Source organism: Haliotis rubra, unplaced genomic scaffold (assembly GCF_003918875.1).
Source record: "Haliotis rubra isolate DU_JTF1 unplaced genomic scaffold, ASM391887v1 Scf232, whole genome shotgun sequence".
NCBI classification, from domain to species: domain Eukaryota; kingdom Metazoa; phylum Mollusca; class Gastropoda; order Lepetellida; family Haliotidae; genus Haliotis; species Haliotis rubra.
Window position 1 is genome coordinate 155,229 of NW_025766359.1, and position 19,932 is coordinate 175,160.

Here is a 19,932-nt window from a genome sequence, read left to right on the forward strand (position 1 = left end):
CGCTTGGTGGGAATGGGATCAGATTCTGTTCATTTCCTGTCCCTATCGGCGATTCTCCAGGAGCAAACACAAGGTAGGCCTTTAAATCCTCATCTTTTAGTGAATTACACTTGCCACATCATTTGTTCCAGTTTGTCCAATACAGTCACTGCAAGACGAGTGAGGGTCGAGGGACGAATAGTTCGTCTTGCATTGAGCACAAACTTTCCTTTTCCTTGACTGATTATCAGTTTTCCCCATGTTAGGGTGTCCCTAATATACAGCACGTCCACATAGTCGTGTGACAAGAAAGAAAATGATCATTCAAGGTAGTCACATGGGCAATTAGTGGAGCATGCTGCAGGCTTTATTAGGAACTAGGAAGCTAATTAAGGAGAGCAGCATGGAGTGCACAGGCGAATGGACAAGGAGGCCTATGGAAAAAAGTTTACAGTCTTTCCACTAAAAGTCGAAGCAAGAGAGAGAGGTGCAAGTCGTGAGATAGGATAAGTTTAAAAATTATTTGTTTATTAAACTAATCGTTTTATTTTTTTAAGCCTTGGGCTATAATTCAGGTCAAATGTTACCCTGTCAAAACAGGCAAAATTAGTAATTAAGCCCTAGGCTAAAATATGTGCAGTCTTGGTACTACTTGATATGAAGTACTTAATAGAAGCAGACTTAATATGAGTGTATATGATATCAGTTTTAGTCTATAAATTATTCAGTTTCCTAAACATTTTAATAATATAATAATGCAATAGTTGTCAAATGTGTTAACATTATCAGAATTAGCTAAAAAAAATTACTATTATGATTTTAATTTTAACCACAAAATACCATGTTTTGAGTTTGTGCAAATAAAAGTCTGCCAGTGACAGGGTCCAACCTTTGGGCTACACAGGTGTAACAAAGTGTTACAAACCGACTTCTACAACTGACTACTTACCTGTTACAACTTGTGTAACGATAACAGGTGTGACATTAACAAGCTATTGATTGAGTGTGACAAGTCATCACTACTAAGATAAGAGCTGATATTCACATCATTCATTTATGCTGCTCTTAGTTGTATTCCAGCAATATCACGGCAGGAGACATCAGAAATGGGCTTCACACATAACAGCAACTTGAAAGGTGATGGACTAACAGTTTTTAAATTCCCCAAAACAAATTACGAAACATATGAGCTAGTTTCATATGTTTGTGTATGATCTGAAAAACTTTAATGAACAAAAGTGAAAAAATCTCAAAGCTGAAAAATACCAATGCAGATTTAATATTTTGATAGCCCCACTATTGTTATTACTTACTACAAAACCACCAACAGTGGGGCAAACATAGCACACATGGCAGTCCAGGACACCTCGACAATTTGAATCATCATTCTATCTTATAAGTAAACACTAATATTCTCAAGGCAGACAGTCTTTAACCTGGCACTAATGTGATTGCTTTCAAAGGTTTGAGAACATGGTGTGGGTCACTAACAACTCAAGCATGGAATCAGGTAACAGTTAATGCATAAAACTGTAAGAAATAATCTATTGTTCAAGAAACATAACAAAACATGAACTTACTTTGAGTCTACTGTGAGTTGCGTTGTCTTTCCACCAGGTAAGATCACCTCCAATTCAATATTTCCATCAATAACTTCATTCATATTTACATCATCAACTGGTTCAGAGCTGTATTTGAGGGGTGGTGGAACACTCCCATTATTTGTTTGAGGGGGAGGAGGTTTCTTACTCTCCATCCCCACAGGGACAGATGGGGAGAACCCCCGCTTGGTGCTGCTCATGCCGTTCCTGCAAACATAGAAATCATCATCACTATTGTTTCATTGCCACCCTGATCATCATCAACATCATTGTCATCGTCATCCTCCTCCTCCTCATCATCATAATTTACATCATTATCATCATAAGAACATCATCCTCACTGACACATCCCTTACCACTTCTATATATAATTCATGCTGACATTGAGGGCATTTAGGACTGCCACTGTGGAACAAGGGCTTAGCTTCATAAGTGAGCATAAGTTAATATCAGTGACCTCCTAGTGGAACATGTGAAACGTTCCAACTTATCATTCAACACAATCTTTCCAAATAGATGTATCTATTACACGACCCCTGACATCAACACACATAGACTTCCGTTAACAGCTCAAGGTTTTCACAAATCAGGATATATTCATTTCCTTTATGTTACAACAACTGTGACACATCTGTGTGTCTAGTGATGTTTAATTGCAAATTTGACATCTTTACTGACAAAGTTGTCTTCTCTTGTTTGTTTGCTAACGCAAAGCGATATGATGTTGTGTTCTCACATCCTGGAAAAACGTTTGACGAAAGTGTAGTCCACAGACTGCTTTTTTTGGTCCTCAAAATTCGGCTTATCTACGGTAATATATGGTACATATACACAGTTAATCACTATTGTGTCAAACACTGTTGTGTCAAACAATGTTGTGTCAAACACTGTTGAGGCAAACACTGTTGTGTCAAACTGTGACATGTCAAACACTGTTGTGTCAAACACTACTGTGTCAAACACTGTTGTGTCAAACTGTGACATGTCAAACACTTGTGTCAAACTGTGACATGTCAAACACTGTTGTGTCAAACACTGTAGTGTCAATCACTATTGTGTCAAAAACTGTTGTCAACACTATTGTGTCAAACACTGTTGTGTCAAACATTGTGTAAAAACACTATTGTGTCAAACACTGTTGTGTCAAACTGTGACATGTCAAACGTACAGTTATTTCCAAGTACACGCTTGATCCCCCGGTATACTTTCTTCAGTCATGTATATTAAATTGTGTTGAATCGAGTTAAACTAAGTATTTACATATGTTTCGTCGGCTTTATGTGAGAGAGAGAGATTGTATATTTAGATATGTCCTTTCATAGCGTATCACTTTCAAGATTAAATCAAGACACAAATATTCATGGCACACCTTCTGCACAGGACACTGAAGTCAATTGAAACGAGGGTTATTTGCAGAACTTCTGCAAAGCCTAAACGTAATATGTTCAACTACTGTTTACAAGTAAATGACAATGGACTGATGGAAAATAGAATGTAAAGGCCTATGTGTGTATGAGTGTGGATGGATTGATGTGTGTATGAATGTGGATGGATTGATGTGTGTATGAGTGTGGATGGATTGATGTGTGTATGAGTGTGGATGGATTGATGTGTGTATGTGTGTGGATGGATTGATGTGTGTGTGGATGGATTGATGTGTGTATGAGTGTGGATGGATGGATTGATGTGTTGATGTGTGTATGAGTGTGGATGGATTGATGTGTGTGGATGTGTGTATGAGTGTGGATGGATTGATGTGTGTATGAGTGTGGATGGATTGATGTGTGTATGAGTGGGGATGGATTGATGTGTGTATGAGTGGGGATGGATTGATGTGTGTATATGTGTGTATATCATGTTTCCCATGAACAGTAGATGACGTCTACACAGTTTAACTGACTAATCAACTCTGAGAATCATAACAACGTATAAGAACAATTGATGGAGAATTTCTGTCTTTCAATGCTAGTGGATAACCCTCTTAACTTATCCTTGGGCTACCTAAACTTCAGACATCATATGAAGAATGAGGACTATCTTTATGGATGTACAACTTCTTTATTCTATATAGGCGACATTTCGACATAGATTCTAATGTCGTTGTCAAGCAAGTGGTCACATCTGTGTCGAAACCTCGCCTTTATAGAATAAAGAAGTTGTACATCCATACAAATAGTCCTCATTCTTCATCTACCCAACTTTTAGAATGCCAATCAAAGATTTCAGACATCATAGAGAGGATACACTTGATATTTTTCAGTAATTATGATACATTTCTAGTGATAATATCAGAAAAGGAATATCCCCTCACTATTAGATGAACAGTGATGTACAGACAGTGAGATACAACAATGAGTGGCCCCATTCTCACCACTTTCAAGCAAAGAAAGCAAGTGAAGGAAGCAAATGTCTACCAGCTCCCCCACTTTGAGTGGAGGACTAGATGTCTCAAGCTAAGTGTCTCACTGAATCCACAACAAAGGCCAGGTCAGGGTAGGTAGGTAATTTGACAGGATATCTCTGGAATGTGTGTGTGGACCATCATTTGAGGTATCTGAGTGAAACACAATAAGGACTGAGTTCCTTCTCCTGCGAGTGCTATTAGACATAAGTGAAGGGTCCTTTGATGAAGCGTCCTATATTTAGCAGTATGGTATGGACCAGTGAACCCATGAATATCAAATCTGACACATTTTTCATTTCAAAATTCCTTTTGAAATATGTCAAATAAAAAAAATTGCAATATTCAGATCTTTTGTAAAAATTCAGTGATAATTTTTCAAAAAATAATTTGTTTGCATTTCACTTAGTGTTTAGTTTAAAGATACGTTTACACCAATGGTAGGTGTTTGTGATCCTTCATTTACAAACATAAACAGGGCAAACCTGGATTGTAACCAACGATCACAGGTTGCTGGTGTACCCAAGGGACATTACTCCGCACAGCATAATGCATCCCATGACTGCTCAGTATATCACAGGTTTTACATCTACATGTATATACAAACAAAGAGGTTTAGAAACATAGGAACTTACTGACATGCTATCCCTGATATTTTATAGAAATATTGATCATGACTGTGAGTAAACTTTATCAAGTAAATTGTAGTCATTTGAAGAAAGGTGTACTCAAGTAAATATTCCATCTTGAACTCAAACAATATTGCATCTAATTTCTTATGTACGAGATGTCTTTTGACGAATCCATCAAATCTGTTCCTCTCTGAAAGATAATAATTGTCTAATGAAACACAAGTGTCAGGCTTACATCACCTGTATTGCAGATATAGCTAATGGCTTACATCACCTAATTGCAGATACCATAGCTAATTGCTTACATCACCTGTATTACAGATATCATAGCTAATTGCTTACATCACCTAATGGCAGATACCATAGCTAATGGCTTACATCACCTGTATTACAGATACCATAGCTAATTTCTTACATCACCTGTATTGCAGATATCATAGCTAATGGCATACATCACCTGTATTACAGATATCATACCTAATGGCTTACATCACCTAATTGCAGATACCATAGCTAAATGCTTACATCACCGGTATTACAGATATCATAGCTAATGGCTTACATCACCTAATTGCAGATACCATAGCTAATTGCTTACATCACCTGTATTGCAGATATATCATAGCTAATGGCTTACATCACCTGTATTACAGATATCATAGCTAATGGCTTACATCACCTGTATTACAGATATCATAGCTAATTGCTTACATCACCTGTATTGCAGATATATCATAGCTAATGGCTTACATCACCTGTATTACAGATATCATAGCTAATGGCTTACATCACATAATTGCAGATACCATAGCTAATTCCTTACATCACCAGTATTACAGATATATCATAGCTATTACATCACCTGTATTACAGATATCATAGCTAATGGCTTACATCACCTAATTCACCATGTATTGCTTACATCACCTGTATTACAGATATCATAGCTAATTGCTTACATCACCTGTATTGCAGATATATATCATAGCTAATGGCTTACATCACCTTTACATCACCTGTATTACAGATATATCATAGCTAATGGCTTACATCACCTACAGTATTAGCAGATATATCATAGCTAATGGCTTACATCACCTGTATTGCAGATATATCATAGCTAATGGCTTACATCACCTGTATTACAGATATATCATAGCTAATGGCTTACATCACCTGTATTACAGATATATCATAGCTAATGGCTTACATCACCTGTATTACAGATATATCATAGCTAATGGCTTACATCACCTGTATTGCAGATATATTTTAGCTAATTGCTTACATCACCTGTATTGCAGATATATCATAGCTAATGGCTTACATCACCTGTATTGCAGATATATCATAGCTAATTGCTGACATCACCTGTATTACAGATATATCATAGCTAATTGCTTACATCACCTGTATTGCAGATATATCATAGCTAATGGCTTACATTACCTGTATTACAGATATCATAGCTAATGGCTTACATCACCTGTATTACAGATATCATAGCTAATTGCTTACATCACCTGTATTACAGATATCATAGCTAATTGCTTACATCACCTGTATTGCAGATATATCATAGCTAATTGCTTACATCACCTGTATTACAGATATAATAGCTAATGGCTTACATTACCTGTATTGCAGATACCATAACTAATGGCATACATCACCTGTATTACAGATATATAATAGCTAATGGCTTCCATCACCTGTAGTACAGACAGCATATCTTGTGGCTTACATCTACTGTGTTGCAGATATCATAGCTAACTACTTACATCACCTGTATTACAGATATTCAAGCTAATGGGCCTTACACTCTAACCAGTAGAACTCCTGTTCAAACTAAGCCAGTCAATAACTACAGTAAGGGTCACTTGTACATGCCATCCTTGGTAACATTACATTTTTATTACAAATGCTTAGAGTGAGTGAGTGATACATATTTCTTTCTCGAGCCTGTGATACAAAAGAGTTTATATGTAAATGCCGACAGACCAGAAAATGTGAGTAATTTTGTTTAACACTAAACAGTCTTTCAGTGACTGAAATTGACGTCAGCGATGAAGTATCAAGATGAAGGACTCCAACTGATGATCAGCTGGCTTCCTGAACACATGCTTCATGACCTAGCAAACTAACCACTAGTATGGATGTCACGATGGTGACAGTATCAGGATGAAGGACTCCAGCTGATGATCTGCTGGCTTCCTGAACACATGCTTCATGACCTAGCACACTAACCACTAGTATGGATGTCACGATGGTGACCGTATCAGGATGAAGGACTCCAGCTGATGATCTGCTGGCTTCCTGAACACATGCTTCATGACATAGCAAACTAACCACTAGTATGGATGTCACGATGGTGACAGTATCAGGATGAAGGACTCCAGCTGATGATCTGCTGGCTTCCTGAACACATGCTTCATGACCTAGCAAACTAACCACTAGTATGGATGTCACGATGGTGACAGTATCAGGATGAAGGACTCCAGCTGATGATCTGCTGGCTTCCTGAACACATGCTTCATGACCTAGCAAACTAACCACTAGTTTGGATGTCAATGATGGTGACAGTATCAGGATGAAGGACTCCAGCTGATGATCTGCTGGCTTCCTGAACACATGCTTCATGACCTAGCAAACTAACCACTAGTATGGATGTCACGATGGTGACAGTATCAGGATGAAGGACTCCAGCTGATGATCTGCCGGCTTCCTGAACACATGCTTCATGACCTAGCAAACTAACCACTAGTATGGATGTCACGATGGTGACAGTATCAGGATGAAGGACTCCAGCTGATGATCTGCCGGCTTCCTGAACACATGCTTCATGACCTAGCAAACTAACCACTAGTATGGATGTCACGATGGTGACAGTATCAGGATGAAGGACTCCAACTGATGATCTGCCGGCTTCCTGAACACATGCTTCATGACCTAGCACACTAACCACTAATATGGATGTCACGATGGTGACAGTATCAGGATGAAGGACTCCAACTGATGATCTGCTGGCTTCCTGAACACATGCTTCATGACCTAGCACACTAACCACTAGTATGGATGTCACGATGGTGACCGTATCAGGATGAAGGACTCCAGCTGATGATCTGCTGGCTTCCTGAACACATGCTTCATGACCTAGCAAACTAACCACTAGTATGGATGTCACGATGGTGACAGTATCAGGATGAAGGACTCCAGCTGATGATCTGCTGGCTTCCTGAACACATGCTTCATGACATAGCAAACTAACCACTAGTATGGATGTCACGATGGTGACAGTATCAGGATGAAGGACTCCAACTGATGATCTGCTGGCTTCCTGAACACATGCTTCATGACCTAGCACACTAACTACTAGTATGGATGTCACGATGGTGACAGTATCAGGGTGAAGGACTCCAACTGATGATCTGCTGGCTTCCTGAACACATGCTTCATGACCTAGCAAACTAACCACTAGTATGGATGTCAATGATGGTGACAGTATCAGGATGAAGGACTCCAACTGATGATCTGCTGGCTTCCTGAACACATGCTTCATGACCTAGCAAACTAACCACTAGTATGGATGTCCCGATGGTGACAGTATCAGGATGAAGGACTCCAGCTGATGATCTGCTGGCTTCCTGAACACATGCTTCATGACCTAGCACACTAACCACTAGTATGGATGTCACGATGGTGACAGTATCAGGATGAAGGACTCCAGCTGATGATCTGCTGGCTTCCTGAACACATGCTTCATGACCTAGCACACTAACCACTAGTATGGATGTCACGATACATAAGTTTCATGAATCGATACGTATCACGATACCCATGTCACGATTCGATACGCATCATGATACCTATTTTCGCGGTATTATTGCGTAAACTTTGTTACATTTTACATTAATATTATATATTTTGCAATTGTTCATGAAAAGATCAACATTTTTTATTCTCAGAGATTAAAAAGTTCTAATTTCTCATCTTTGTGCATGAAAAATAATCATTTATAACTCTCATAACATCATAAAACATGATACAATAGCAATATGTAAACGATACATAAACATATTTAAACCGATACTTTCAAAAGTAAATATCGATACAGTTTTGAATGTATCGATGATTGTATCGTCTTAGAAAAAGTATTGATGCATCGATTAATCATGGCATCCCTAACCACTAGGCTACAGGACTACCCCCCTTTATGTTCCACAGTTAACCTGTAGATTTGCATGTAGAGCGGTACCACCACCCTTCATCTTTTATTGATCCAAATATCATAGTCATATATAGCACTAGGCCTGATCACGACACATTCCAGTGTGTAAGATATAACTTCTATACAGGTGGGTGGTGTATTTGAGGTCAAGTCAGGTTCTCATGACTGGTACAATGTCAGCAGGTGAGGGGAGGCTACTCTGTCAGATACTGCAGCACATGAGCTTGGACAATATGCAGGATGTGTCATGCACTTGCACAATATGCAGGATGTGTCATGCACTGGGACAATCTGCAGGATGTGTCATGCACTGGGACAATATACAGGATGTGTCATGAACTGGGACAATATGCAGGGTGTGTCATGCACTGGGACAATATGTAGGATGTGTCATGCACTGGGACAATATGTAGGATGTGCCATGCACTGGGACAATATGTAGGATGTGTCATGCACTGGGACAATATGTAGGATGTGTCATGCACTGGGACAATATGTAGGATGTGTCATGCACTGGGACAATATGTAGGATGTGTCATGCTGGGGTATGACATGGGATAGGGCATACACGAGGACAATATGGGTCCCTGGGCACACAGTAGTTGAAGTTAATGCTCAAATATTTAAATGTCAGATACTGAAACTGAGTTAATTTTTGGTCGGGTAATATTTTTGAAGTATATCATCGGTTTTGCAATCCAGACAGGTTTACAAACATGTCATGAAACACAGTCCTCATTATAGCTTCCATTTAAAAAAAAATTATGTATAAGATCAAATTCTTTTATGAATTTTGAAATCCAGGAGGATTTTTTGCAAGGCTGACAGTAGCTGTCATTGTTAGAATATGCCATAAAGAGTTATCCCCCTTTCATAGCAGATTGCCATCAATGTTTATGTGGGTGGCAATAACAGTTTGAATCCCATTTGTAGTTTTACTGAGATTATTTGAGCACATTAACAAACAATGGTCACAGTGTTTTACCGAAATTTCTGAAGTTACCAAAAGTGTAAGCAAATGACAAAACAAATGCTTCCTATACTTCACGTAATCTTTGTTTTTCTTTGGAGAATGTAATGACAAAATTGATACAAAAAATTGTATTGTATCAATTAGAAACAGACCTACTTCCACATCAACCATCACAGTATATCTGTTGACATACTGGCTGATAACTGGTTCTATACTGTATGATTTACAACAACAGGAATTGCATTAACCAGGGGAAACCAGCATCACATCACAGCACCAGATGCACAGCTATATACAAAAGTAATTCACCATATATTTACAACTAACTAACTAAGTTTGGTTTTAAGCCGCTTTTAGCAATATTCTAGCAATATCATGGCTGGGGACACCAGAAATGGGCTTCACACAATGTACCCATGTGGGGATTCGAACCCGGGTCTTCGGCGTGACGAGCCAACGCTTTAACCCACTAGGCTAACCCCCCTCCCCCCTCCCCCAAAAAACACATTTATAGCTACAACACAACAGTATTCACATGCAAAGAAACACATCAAAAACTGAATCCTACAACACATTTCCACACCTGTGATAATGATAACCTACTGACCTCGTGACACTGCTTCCATCTCAGAACAACTTTCATACCTTCACACACATATAAACAAAGCCCATTAAGGCAGACTTGGACAGATTCTTATGTTTAAAAGAGATTTCTAAAATTCTTACTTTTCAGCAAGACTTTGATGTTCATGTTATCTCCTCAATGCTACCTATTCTCATCCTGAACTTGGCCTTGGGCCATGATTGTGGCTCTGCATGGCCATGAATCAAAATATTGTCTCACCGAGTCATGTACTGAAGTGATGGCTTGTCAATCCATCATAACTGCCTACACTGTTTGGAGCCACGAACCTGCTTGTGTACACCGGAGCCACCAGCATGGTTGTGGCTTTCCACACTCAGTGTCCTTCATGGACTATCCCAGGTCATCCTTCCTAGTATAATTATGATGCCTTAACACTTCAATATAGTTTCTTATCCTACTGAACGTTGAACTGTAACTGCATTTATATTTATACTTGATAAAAACACTCAACAGAAGTTCATCTTGTTTAAGAAATGCACTGCATTGTGCAGCTTACAATATAAACATACCTAGAGCAGAACTATGACAGCGCGTACATCCCCACTGACTGACATGGGACTGTGACTCATTGTTCCTCTGTAAGCATACATTATCATTATACTATCTACATATATTCTTAGTCAGTATCACAATAACCTCCATATGTAATAAATATCGACCTGAATTTCCCATTCAGAGTTGAGACTTAGTGTTAAGTTTATTCAACACTAAATCCTTCAGCAAGAATAATCAGATTTGCAAGATTGATATTAGAACGGTAAACAAAGGTCAAGCCTCAACAAACTTTGAATAAATCGGTTCTGATTAGGGGCACTTGTGTTTCACAAATTCACAATATAAACAAGCACAAATCAGACTGGCTATTTGTACTTAGTTCAGGCTCTGTACAATGCTACTACCTGCTTATCTTGATACCTAATCTCCAAGTTGTTCTCAGTTGTTTTCATAAACAAATGGTTTATTTTAAACTGGCCCACTTTAAGACTTTCGAGATTAACCTGCACAACTTGATATTAACTAGACTGCTTTCCTGACAAGCATCTAGCCAAGCAAAGGAGTCAGAGTGTATATTCCAAGAGACTGACAGACTGGGTGTACTATATAACATCTATGAGGGGAATCTGGACAAGCCAGGGCGTGACAGTCTATATTCCATCGGACTGCCAGACTCGGTGTCACACATTGTGTTCATGAGGGGAATCAAGCTAAGCAAGGGCAATAGTCTCTATTCCATCAGACTGTAGGGTGGGTGTCACACATTGTGTTGTTCATGAGGGGAATCAAGCTTGGCAAGGGCAATAGTCTCTATTCCATCAGACTGTAGGGTGGGTGTCACACATTGTGTTGTTCATGAGGGGAATCAAGCTGAGCAAGGGTGATAGTCTATATTCCATCGGACTGTCAGGCTGGGTGTCACACATTGTGTTGTTCATGAGGGGAATCAAGCTGAGCAAGGGCAATAGTCTCTATTCCATCAGACTGTAGGGTGGGTGTCACACATTGTGTTGTTCATGAGGGGAATCAAGCTGAGCAAGGGTGATAGTCTATATTCCATCGGACTGCCAGACTCGGTGTCACACATTGTGTTGTTCATGAGGGGAATCAAGCTTGGCAAGGGCAATAGTCTCTATTCCATCAGACTGTAGGGCTGGGTGTCACACATTGTGTTGTTCATGAGGGGAATCAAGCTGAGCAAGGGTGATAGTCTATATTCCATCGGACTGTCAGGCTGGGTGTCACACATTGTGTTGTTCATGAGGGGAATCAAGCTGAGCTAGGGCGACAGTCTATATTCCATCGGACTGTCAGGCTGGGTGTCACACATTGTGTTGTTCATGAGGGGATCAAGCTGAGCAAGGGTGATAGTCTATATTCCATCGGACTGTAGGGTGGGTGTCACACATTGTGTTGTTCATGAGGGGAATCAAGCTGAGCAAGGGTGATAGTCTATATTCCATCGGACTGTCAGGCTGGGTGTCACACATTGTGTTGTTCATGAGGAGAATCAAGCTGAGCTAGGGCGACAGTCTATATTCCATCGGACTGTCATGCTGGGTGTAACACATTGTGTTGTTCATGAGGGGAATCAAGCTGAGCTAGGGCGACAGTCTATATTCCATCGGACTGTCAGGCTGGGTGTCACACATTGTGTTGTTCATGAGGGGAATCAAGCTGAGCTAGGGCGATAGTCTATATTCCATCGGACTGTAGGGTGGGTGTCACACATTGTGTTGTTCATGAGGGAATCAAGCTGAGCAAGGGCTGATAGTCTATATTCCATCGGACTGCCAGGGTGGGTGTCACACATTGTGTTGTTCATGAGGGGAATCAAGCTGAGCAAGGGCGATAGTCTATATTCCATCGGACTGTAGGGTGGGTGTCACACATTGTGTTGTTCATGAGGGGAATCAAGCTGAGCAAGGGCGATAGTCTATATTCCATCGGACTGCCAGACTGGGTGTCACACATTGTGTTCATGAGGGGAATCAAGCTGAGCAAGGGCGATAGTCTATATTCCATCGGACTGTCAGGCTGGGTGTCACACATTGTGTTGTTCATGAGGGGAATCAAACTGAGCAAGGGTGATAGTCTATATTCCATCGGACTGTCAGGCTGGGTGTCACACATTGTGTTCATGAGGGGAATCAAGCTGAGCAAGGGCGATAGTCTATATTCCATCGGACTGCCTGACTGGGTGTCACACATTGTATTCCAAAGTGAATCTATCTATTTTTGCCATTGGAAACAAACACTGATTTGTAAGGCAGAAATACATGCTGGCAACTTTCAGTGACATGAATCCTTCTGCTGTCTCAGATACCAGAAGATAGCTCCCTGAAGCAGTTAGTGTTAAATCTGATGTGTTTATATAGATGTATTGCTATTGGTTCAGGAGGTGCCTGGAGTGGCGGTTCTCCAGATTACCACATAAACACAGCATTATCCAATCAGACAGATGAAAGACAGCATTGACAAGAGATGGGGAATTTTCCTGTCTTTTCTAGCTCCGTCACCTTCAATACCTCACATCATACATCATTACACTGGAACAGATCCTCACTGTAGACGAGACTCTACTAACCTCAAGGACCTTCAAGATTGGTTACAACCACTACAGTTCAATAACATTTTCATCCAGTATAGAATTACATTGAAGTGGACTCACACACTAGGGAAACGTAATACCTAATAATTTCACAATATAATCATGGTTTTATTTGGTGTTGTTGATTTCAGACACATATTTGGGTTAGTAGAAGATAGAAATCATTGTGATAACTGTTAGAACAAAACCAATAATATGGTACAAAAACCAAAAACAATTGGTCTCTGATATTGTCACTCTGCATCTAGTAATTGTCAACTACGGATCTGTCTGGGTGAGGAGTAATAAGGGATTATCCAACAGTTGTGCCAGTGTTGGACATTAATCTACAAGTGCCATTGATTTGTTGACAAGAAATATAATTGGCTTCAATCATGACGCGCCAAATCTTTGCTGCAGGTGACTAGCACCTTTCTCTTCCCTTACAGTACAACAGAAATATGTTGTAGGGTCTGGTTGAAGATACTATTACCTCATGGGAGAAATAGACACCATTCAAACTAACGTCAGGAAATCAGGGTCCAGTACTTGACATCCATGCCTCATATCAGAAGTTGTCCAAAATATCAGAACCAATCCACGTTGTTCCTACATGGAGATGACACAGAAGTTGTCTTAACATTACTTCACAATGTAACATGAGAGCATCCTATATTCGTACTCCAGACAGTCCTCAACATGCCTTTTTGTTCCCAATTATTGCAAGGAATGTTCTCACAACCCATAACATAACCAATACAGGACCTAGCTACACAGGTTAACATACAGCCTGAGGAGTGTATAAGACATGTAGCTTGTTCTACATAATGAGACAGTACTTCGGACATCACTTGCCCCCACAACCACTTGTGTTATATGAAGAGTCTAACAAAAAGTGTGAATACCATTACACAAAAACAGCAACCCACCTTTCAGGTGAATGTAGTCACGTAGGACATTGTTCCTGTCATCCACAAAGGAGACAATTCTACAGCAGTTCTACTCTGAGGGGGCTGTTCTCCTTGCAGAGAAAATCCTCTACTCTCCTTGAGTGGCTTTGATTACCGTGGCTGGTGAATGTTGTAATACAACCCCAGCTATGTACCCAGCAGATCTGCTGTGTAGACACATGGGGATATACTTTCAGTATGTCCTCAATATATCTCTCAGGTTTCTCTACAGTATAGGTATGGATTAAGGATGGTAAACAGCTTTGAGACTTGATAATATTCGGATTTGAGGAAGATGTGTAAAATATCTTTCTTGGCATAGGAGATGAGAACATGGTGAAGCATGGCCATGACCCAGTGAACACTGTCCCGAGTCCTAAATGAGATGCAACAAGTACAAACACTCATGACATGTACCACATCAACCAATAAGATTAAATTGCATACACAAACAATGAATATATCTACAGTTTGCAAATAAACACAAATCCTCCAGACATAGATATCCACATTAACCTTCACAGAACTTTAACATGGACTTGCATCGTTTGACTGCTCATACTTCTATAGAAATAACCTGGGACATACCACGTGGACATGGACTTCTTGGATCTTATTTCTTATTTTGTGCAATTTTCTTAATTAAAACATCCATAAGCCTGCATCTGTAATCCAACAAGACCACATGAAGGGTCTGCCCTTAGGGAGATCTTGCTCTGTGAACATTGAGGTAACTCTCTGCCTACCACTGATGTCACATGGTACACATATCTCCTGGCCTCCAGCTATTGAAGAATGAATGCTCTGACATGCTGTATAGTGATTATCACGGTCCATTTCACATCACAAGCTGATATTAGATGAACCGACTCACTAGGTTATCTAATAGGGTAATTGACATTCTTCCAAATCAAACATTCTTGCTGAGAGAGACAGTCTTACCTGAATATAAAGGGGAGACTTAAGTATAGAGTATAGATTAATGTTCTGTTGGAGAATATCTTTTGATGAATCTTTAAACCTCAATACAAAACTAAATACACAAAATGATCCACATAAATCATCAATGTGTTCAACATTAACTAAAAGATACATTTTGTCTCACTGGCATAAATTTTGTTGAACTTTTTCTCAGTAAAAGCGGAATGTGCATAAGTCTATTTTAGGTAACGTTCATTCAGCCATTTGATGTTCATACCACAGATTTCCAGAGGTCCTCTGTGTTAGTGTACCAAGTTGACTACGAGCACTCGGTGAGGCTGCTATGTTCACACATCTCACAGCCAATGCCCCTGGGCAAATCAGGCGAGATTACACTAGCAACAGTCAGGATAATTATCAAACTATATACAAGATGGTTGTAGTACTGTCAGCCCCAGGGGCAAAGTAGCTCCCAACATTCAAAGTTACTCTTAGACCCAATTATGCAACATTTTTATTGCAAGATCATACGAAGCTATTATAAAATATATATCTGTCTCTGACCCTTTGGCAAGAGCTTCTAATAAAGTGGAGCTGGTGAACTTTGAACAGTTCTCTGTCATTTGATGTTATAGTAGAAGAGAATGTTATATATCATGTGTGAGGAAATCCCAAGGTGAGGCAGGCAAACCATTAAACACATTAAGCAGGGATCCTAAGAAGGGGTGAGGTGTAGGCAGATCATGTCACAATCACATGTATGGGTGAGGTGTAGGCAGATCTTGTCATGGTCACTTCTATTGGTGAGGTGTAGGCAGATTATGTCACCACCACATCTATGGGTGAGGTTCAGACAGATCTTGTCATGATCACATGTATGGGTGAGGTGTAGACAGATCATGTCATGATCACATGTATGGGTGAGGTGTAGGCAGATCTTGTCACAATCACATGTATGGGTGAGGTGTAGGCAGATCATGTCAAGATCACATGTATGGGTGAGGTGTAGGCAGATCATGTCACAATCACATGTATGGGTGAGGTGTAGGCAGATCATGAGGTGTCAATGATCACATGTATGGGTGAGGTGTAGATCAGTATCATGTCATGATCATGATGGGTGACATGTAGTGTAGGCACATGATCATGTCATGATCACATGTATGGGTGAGGTGTAGGCAGATCATGTCAAGATCACATGTATGGGTGAGGTGTAGGCAGATCATGTCACAATCACATGTATGGGTGAGGGTTCAGCAGATCATGTCATGATCACATCTATGGGTGAGGTGTAGGCAGATCATGTCACAATCACATGTATGGGTGAGGTGTCAGACAGATCATGTCATGATCACATGTATGGGTGAGGTGTAGGCAGATCATGTCAAGATCACATGTATGGGTGAGGTGTAGGCAGATCATGTCACAATCACATGTATGGGTGTGGTTCAGAGGTGTCAGACAGATCTATGGGTGAGGTGTAGGCAGACCATGTCAAGATCACATGTATGGGTGAGGTGTAGGCAGATCATGTCATGATCACATGTATGGGTGAGGTGTAGGCAGATCATGTCATGATCACATGTATGGGTGAGGTGTAGGCAGAGGCAGATCATGTCAGGTGTAGGCAGATCACATGTATGGGTGAGGTGTAGGCAGATCATGTCACAATCACATGTATGGGTGAGGTAGGCAGATCTTGTCATGATCACATGTATGGGTGAGGTGTAGGCAGATCTTGTCACAATCATGCAGATGGGTGAGGTGTGTCACAATCACATGTATGGGTGAGGTGTAGGCAGATCATGTCATGATCACATCTATGGGTGAGGTGTAGGCAGATCATGTCATGATCACATGTATGGGTGAGGTGTAGGCAGATCATGTCATGATCATATCTATGGGTGAGCTGTAGACAGATCATGTCATGATCACATCTATGGGTGAGGTGTAGGCAGATCATGCCAAGATCACATGTATGGGTGAGGTGTAGGCAGATCATGTCACAATCACATGTATGGGTGAGGTTCAGACAGATCTTGTCATGATCACATGTATGGGTGAAGTGTAGGCAGATGATGTCACGATCACATGTATGGGTGAAGTGTAGGCAGATCTTGTCATGATCACATGTATGGGTATACCAAAATTTTGGTTTATATTCTTATACCTTTGTCAAGCACTCTTGCAAAATCTTGCTTGAAAACAGTATAAGAATCTGTACCGAAACATCGCATCATAATATAAGAAAGAGTGAGTGAGTTAAGTTTTATGCCGCTTTTAGCAATTCATACATTGTACCCATGTGGGGAATTGAACCCAGGTCTTAAGCATGACTAGCGAACTCATCAACCACTAGGCTACCCCACTGCCCCTAATAAAATAAAGAAGTTATCCATAAAATGTATTGCACCTTTCTTAGCTATCAGATGGTGGCCTTGAAGCAATTGTCTTGGACAACCAGAGGTCAGTATACCATGTTCCCTACACAGCATACATGATGTCCATCCTAAGTTAGTCAGCTTATGACGAGGGAGAAGTGAGGGGGGATGGTGGGAGATCTCTGATCACAATAGTCTCAACAAAACAGTGTGACGCCTTATGGTATCGGGAAGCCAAAACTGATGCTGATTGTAGAGATATTTTGTGTAAAAGGTGAAACCTAATAGAATAGCTGTTTCGGACTAACAAACCAGTCATTATAATGTAGATGAACTGGGTGCTGAGTGACTCAGTGAATGTAGTTTTATGCCGCTTTTAGCAATATTCCAGCGGGGCACACCAGAAATGGGCTTCAAACATTGTACCCATGTGAGGAATCGAACCCGGGTCCTTGGTGTGACGAGAGAAGCTTTAACCACTAGGCTACCCTACCGTCCCTATTGAGTGCTGATCCTGGTAGAGTAAAATACAGCACTGTAGACCAATGGGGTATCCATTAACACTAAGAAATCTGACAGTGAATCATCAGCTCACTAGTACCTTAAGAGAGTCCTTGAAGTAGTCTCTTACATATAGACACATCCTTGAAATTATTTATTTGGATATGTTCTGGTCAGTGTAACTAAAGCTTTCCTTCATTGGAATGAAGTGATTCAATAACAAAGATGTAATGACTAAAGATCTAGCTATTCAGGAATCCTGTTGACTAACAATAACCACATCCACTGCACCAAACACCACACCTCTCACAATACGGGACCTGAGTCATGACAAACTGGATGATTTCTTCTCATCGTTTAACCAACATGGGATCTGAACTGGAAATAACACTTAGTCAAAGTCCATTACACTCTTATTGAAACCAGGAGATGAGCTCACTCCACTGGAGCAGCATACAATAGACACGGTCAGACAGTCCATCCCACTGCCAGCATAATGTCTACTAGGGAAGGGCATAACAGTGGCTGGGATGGAATGTGCATGCATATTCAACTGGAGGACATTGAAATTGTCTTTTTCAAAAAAGATGCAGGATAAAATGCAGGGTTTTTTTACGTCTATTTTACTATTTTACACTTGAATGGCTTTGATGCATATGTGTCTAAACACAACAATATCATATTTCTTTTGGTTCTTAAAGTACTTTTAGAAATTTGTTTTATCCAATGTCTTATACACTGATTTTAGGTAACTTTCTGTGTGCTCCTAGTCTCAGATTGTGGTTGCCAGGTAGGAAACATTTTACAGACTTAATATATAGATGTGTAGCTACAAATATCTCCTACAGCAAACTTCCTGTAAGAATCTTAATCTGAAATTACATCAGCCTTACCAAGCTTCATCCAGTTGAGCAAGCACATAATCAACTAATGTGGAAATTTATATACCCTTACCTCAAAAATGAATTTAGAAACATTCATTTGAGAATGTATCTTGTTAACTTTATACACCAGAAAACATCACTGAAGTACCTTGACTCCACCTCCCCATCCCCCTCCATCTCCCTCATGACATACACCCTTGGGAGTATATAGATATAATGTGTATGATCTAAATAATTCATGTATTCATTGTATTGTATATATCATTTTGTATATATCTTTCTATCCCTGTACATATAGTTTGTTTCACCTTTGCATGTAAGCACTGTAAATAGGAGAGGGTTTCACTAAGTTGGCATAACTTGTACCCAATCCATTCTCTTGAATAAATATGTTTAAATCAAACCCTTGGGAGTTTGATCCCTGAATGAAATTATTATGAAAAGAATTTGGCACTTATTCCACCTGTTGATAGCCCATAATTTACTTCAATGAATCACACAATCCTTCAAAGAGTCAACATATTCTCCCTGACACATGAAAATTGTACAAATATTCCATCACTAAAAAACTCACCTTTCAATTGCTACCTGTTCCAAACAAAAACACTCTGCCCAGCATTTTGGTGGACATTCCTAAGAGGATTGTGCAGGAGCTTGTTGCTGAGGAATGCTAAGCTGTGCCCTGCCCCCACAGACACAATGCATGCTAATCCTTGTTCACTCAGATCAATGATGGATGATTCGCAAGGA

At 40.0% G+C, this 19,932-nt stretch overlaps 1 protein-coding gene across 1 annotated transcript in view; it reads right to left on the bottom strand.

The window, feature by feature from the left end:
• Positions 1-19,932, bottom strand: part of LOC124278149 — a 105,022-nt gene that overhangs the window by 48,157 nt on the left and 36,933 nt on the right. Inside the window, 1 exon segment of the mRNA XM_046713885.1 lies at positions 1,560-1,787. Coding sequence (XP_046569841.1) covers positions 1,560-1,787 — 228 coding nt within the window.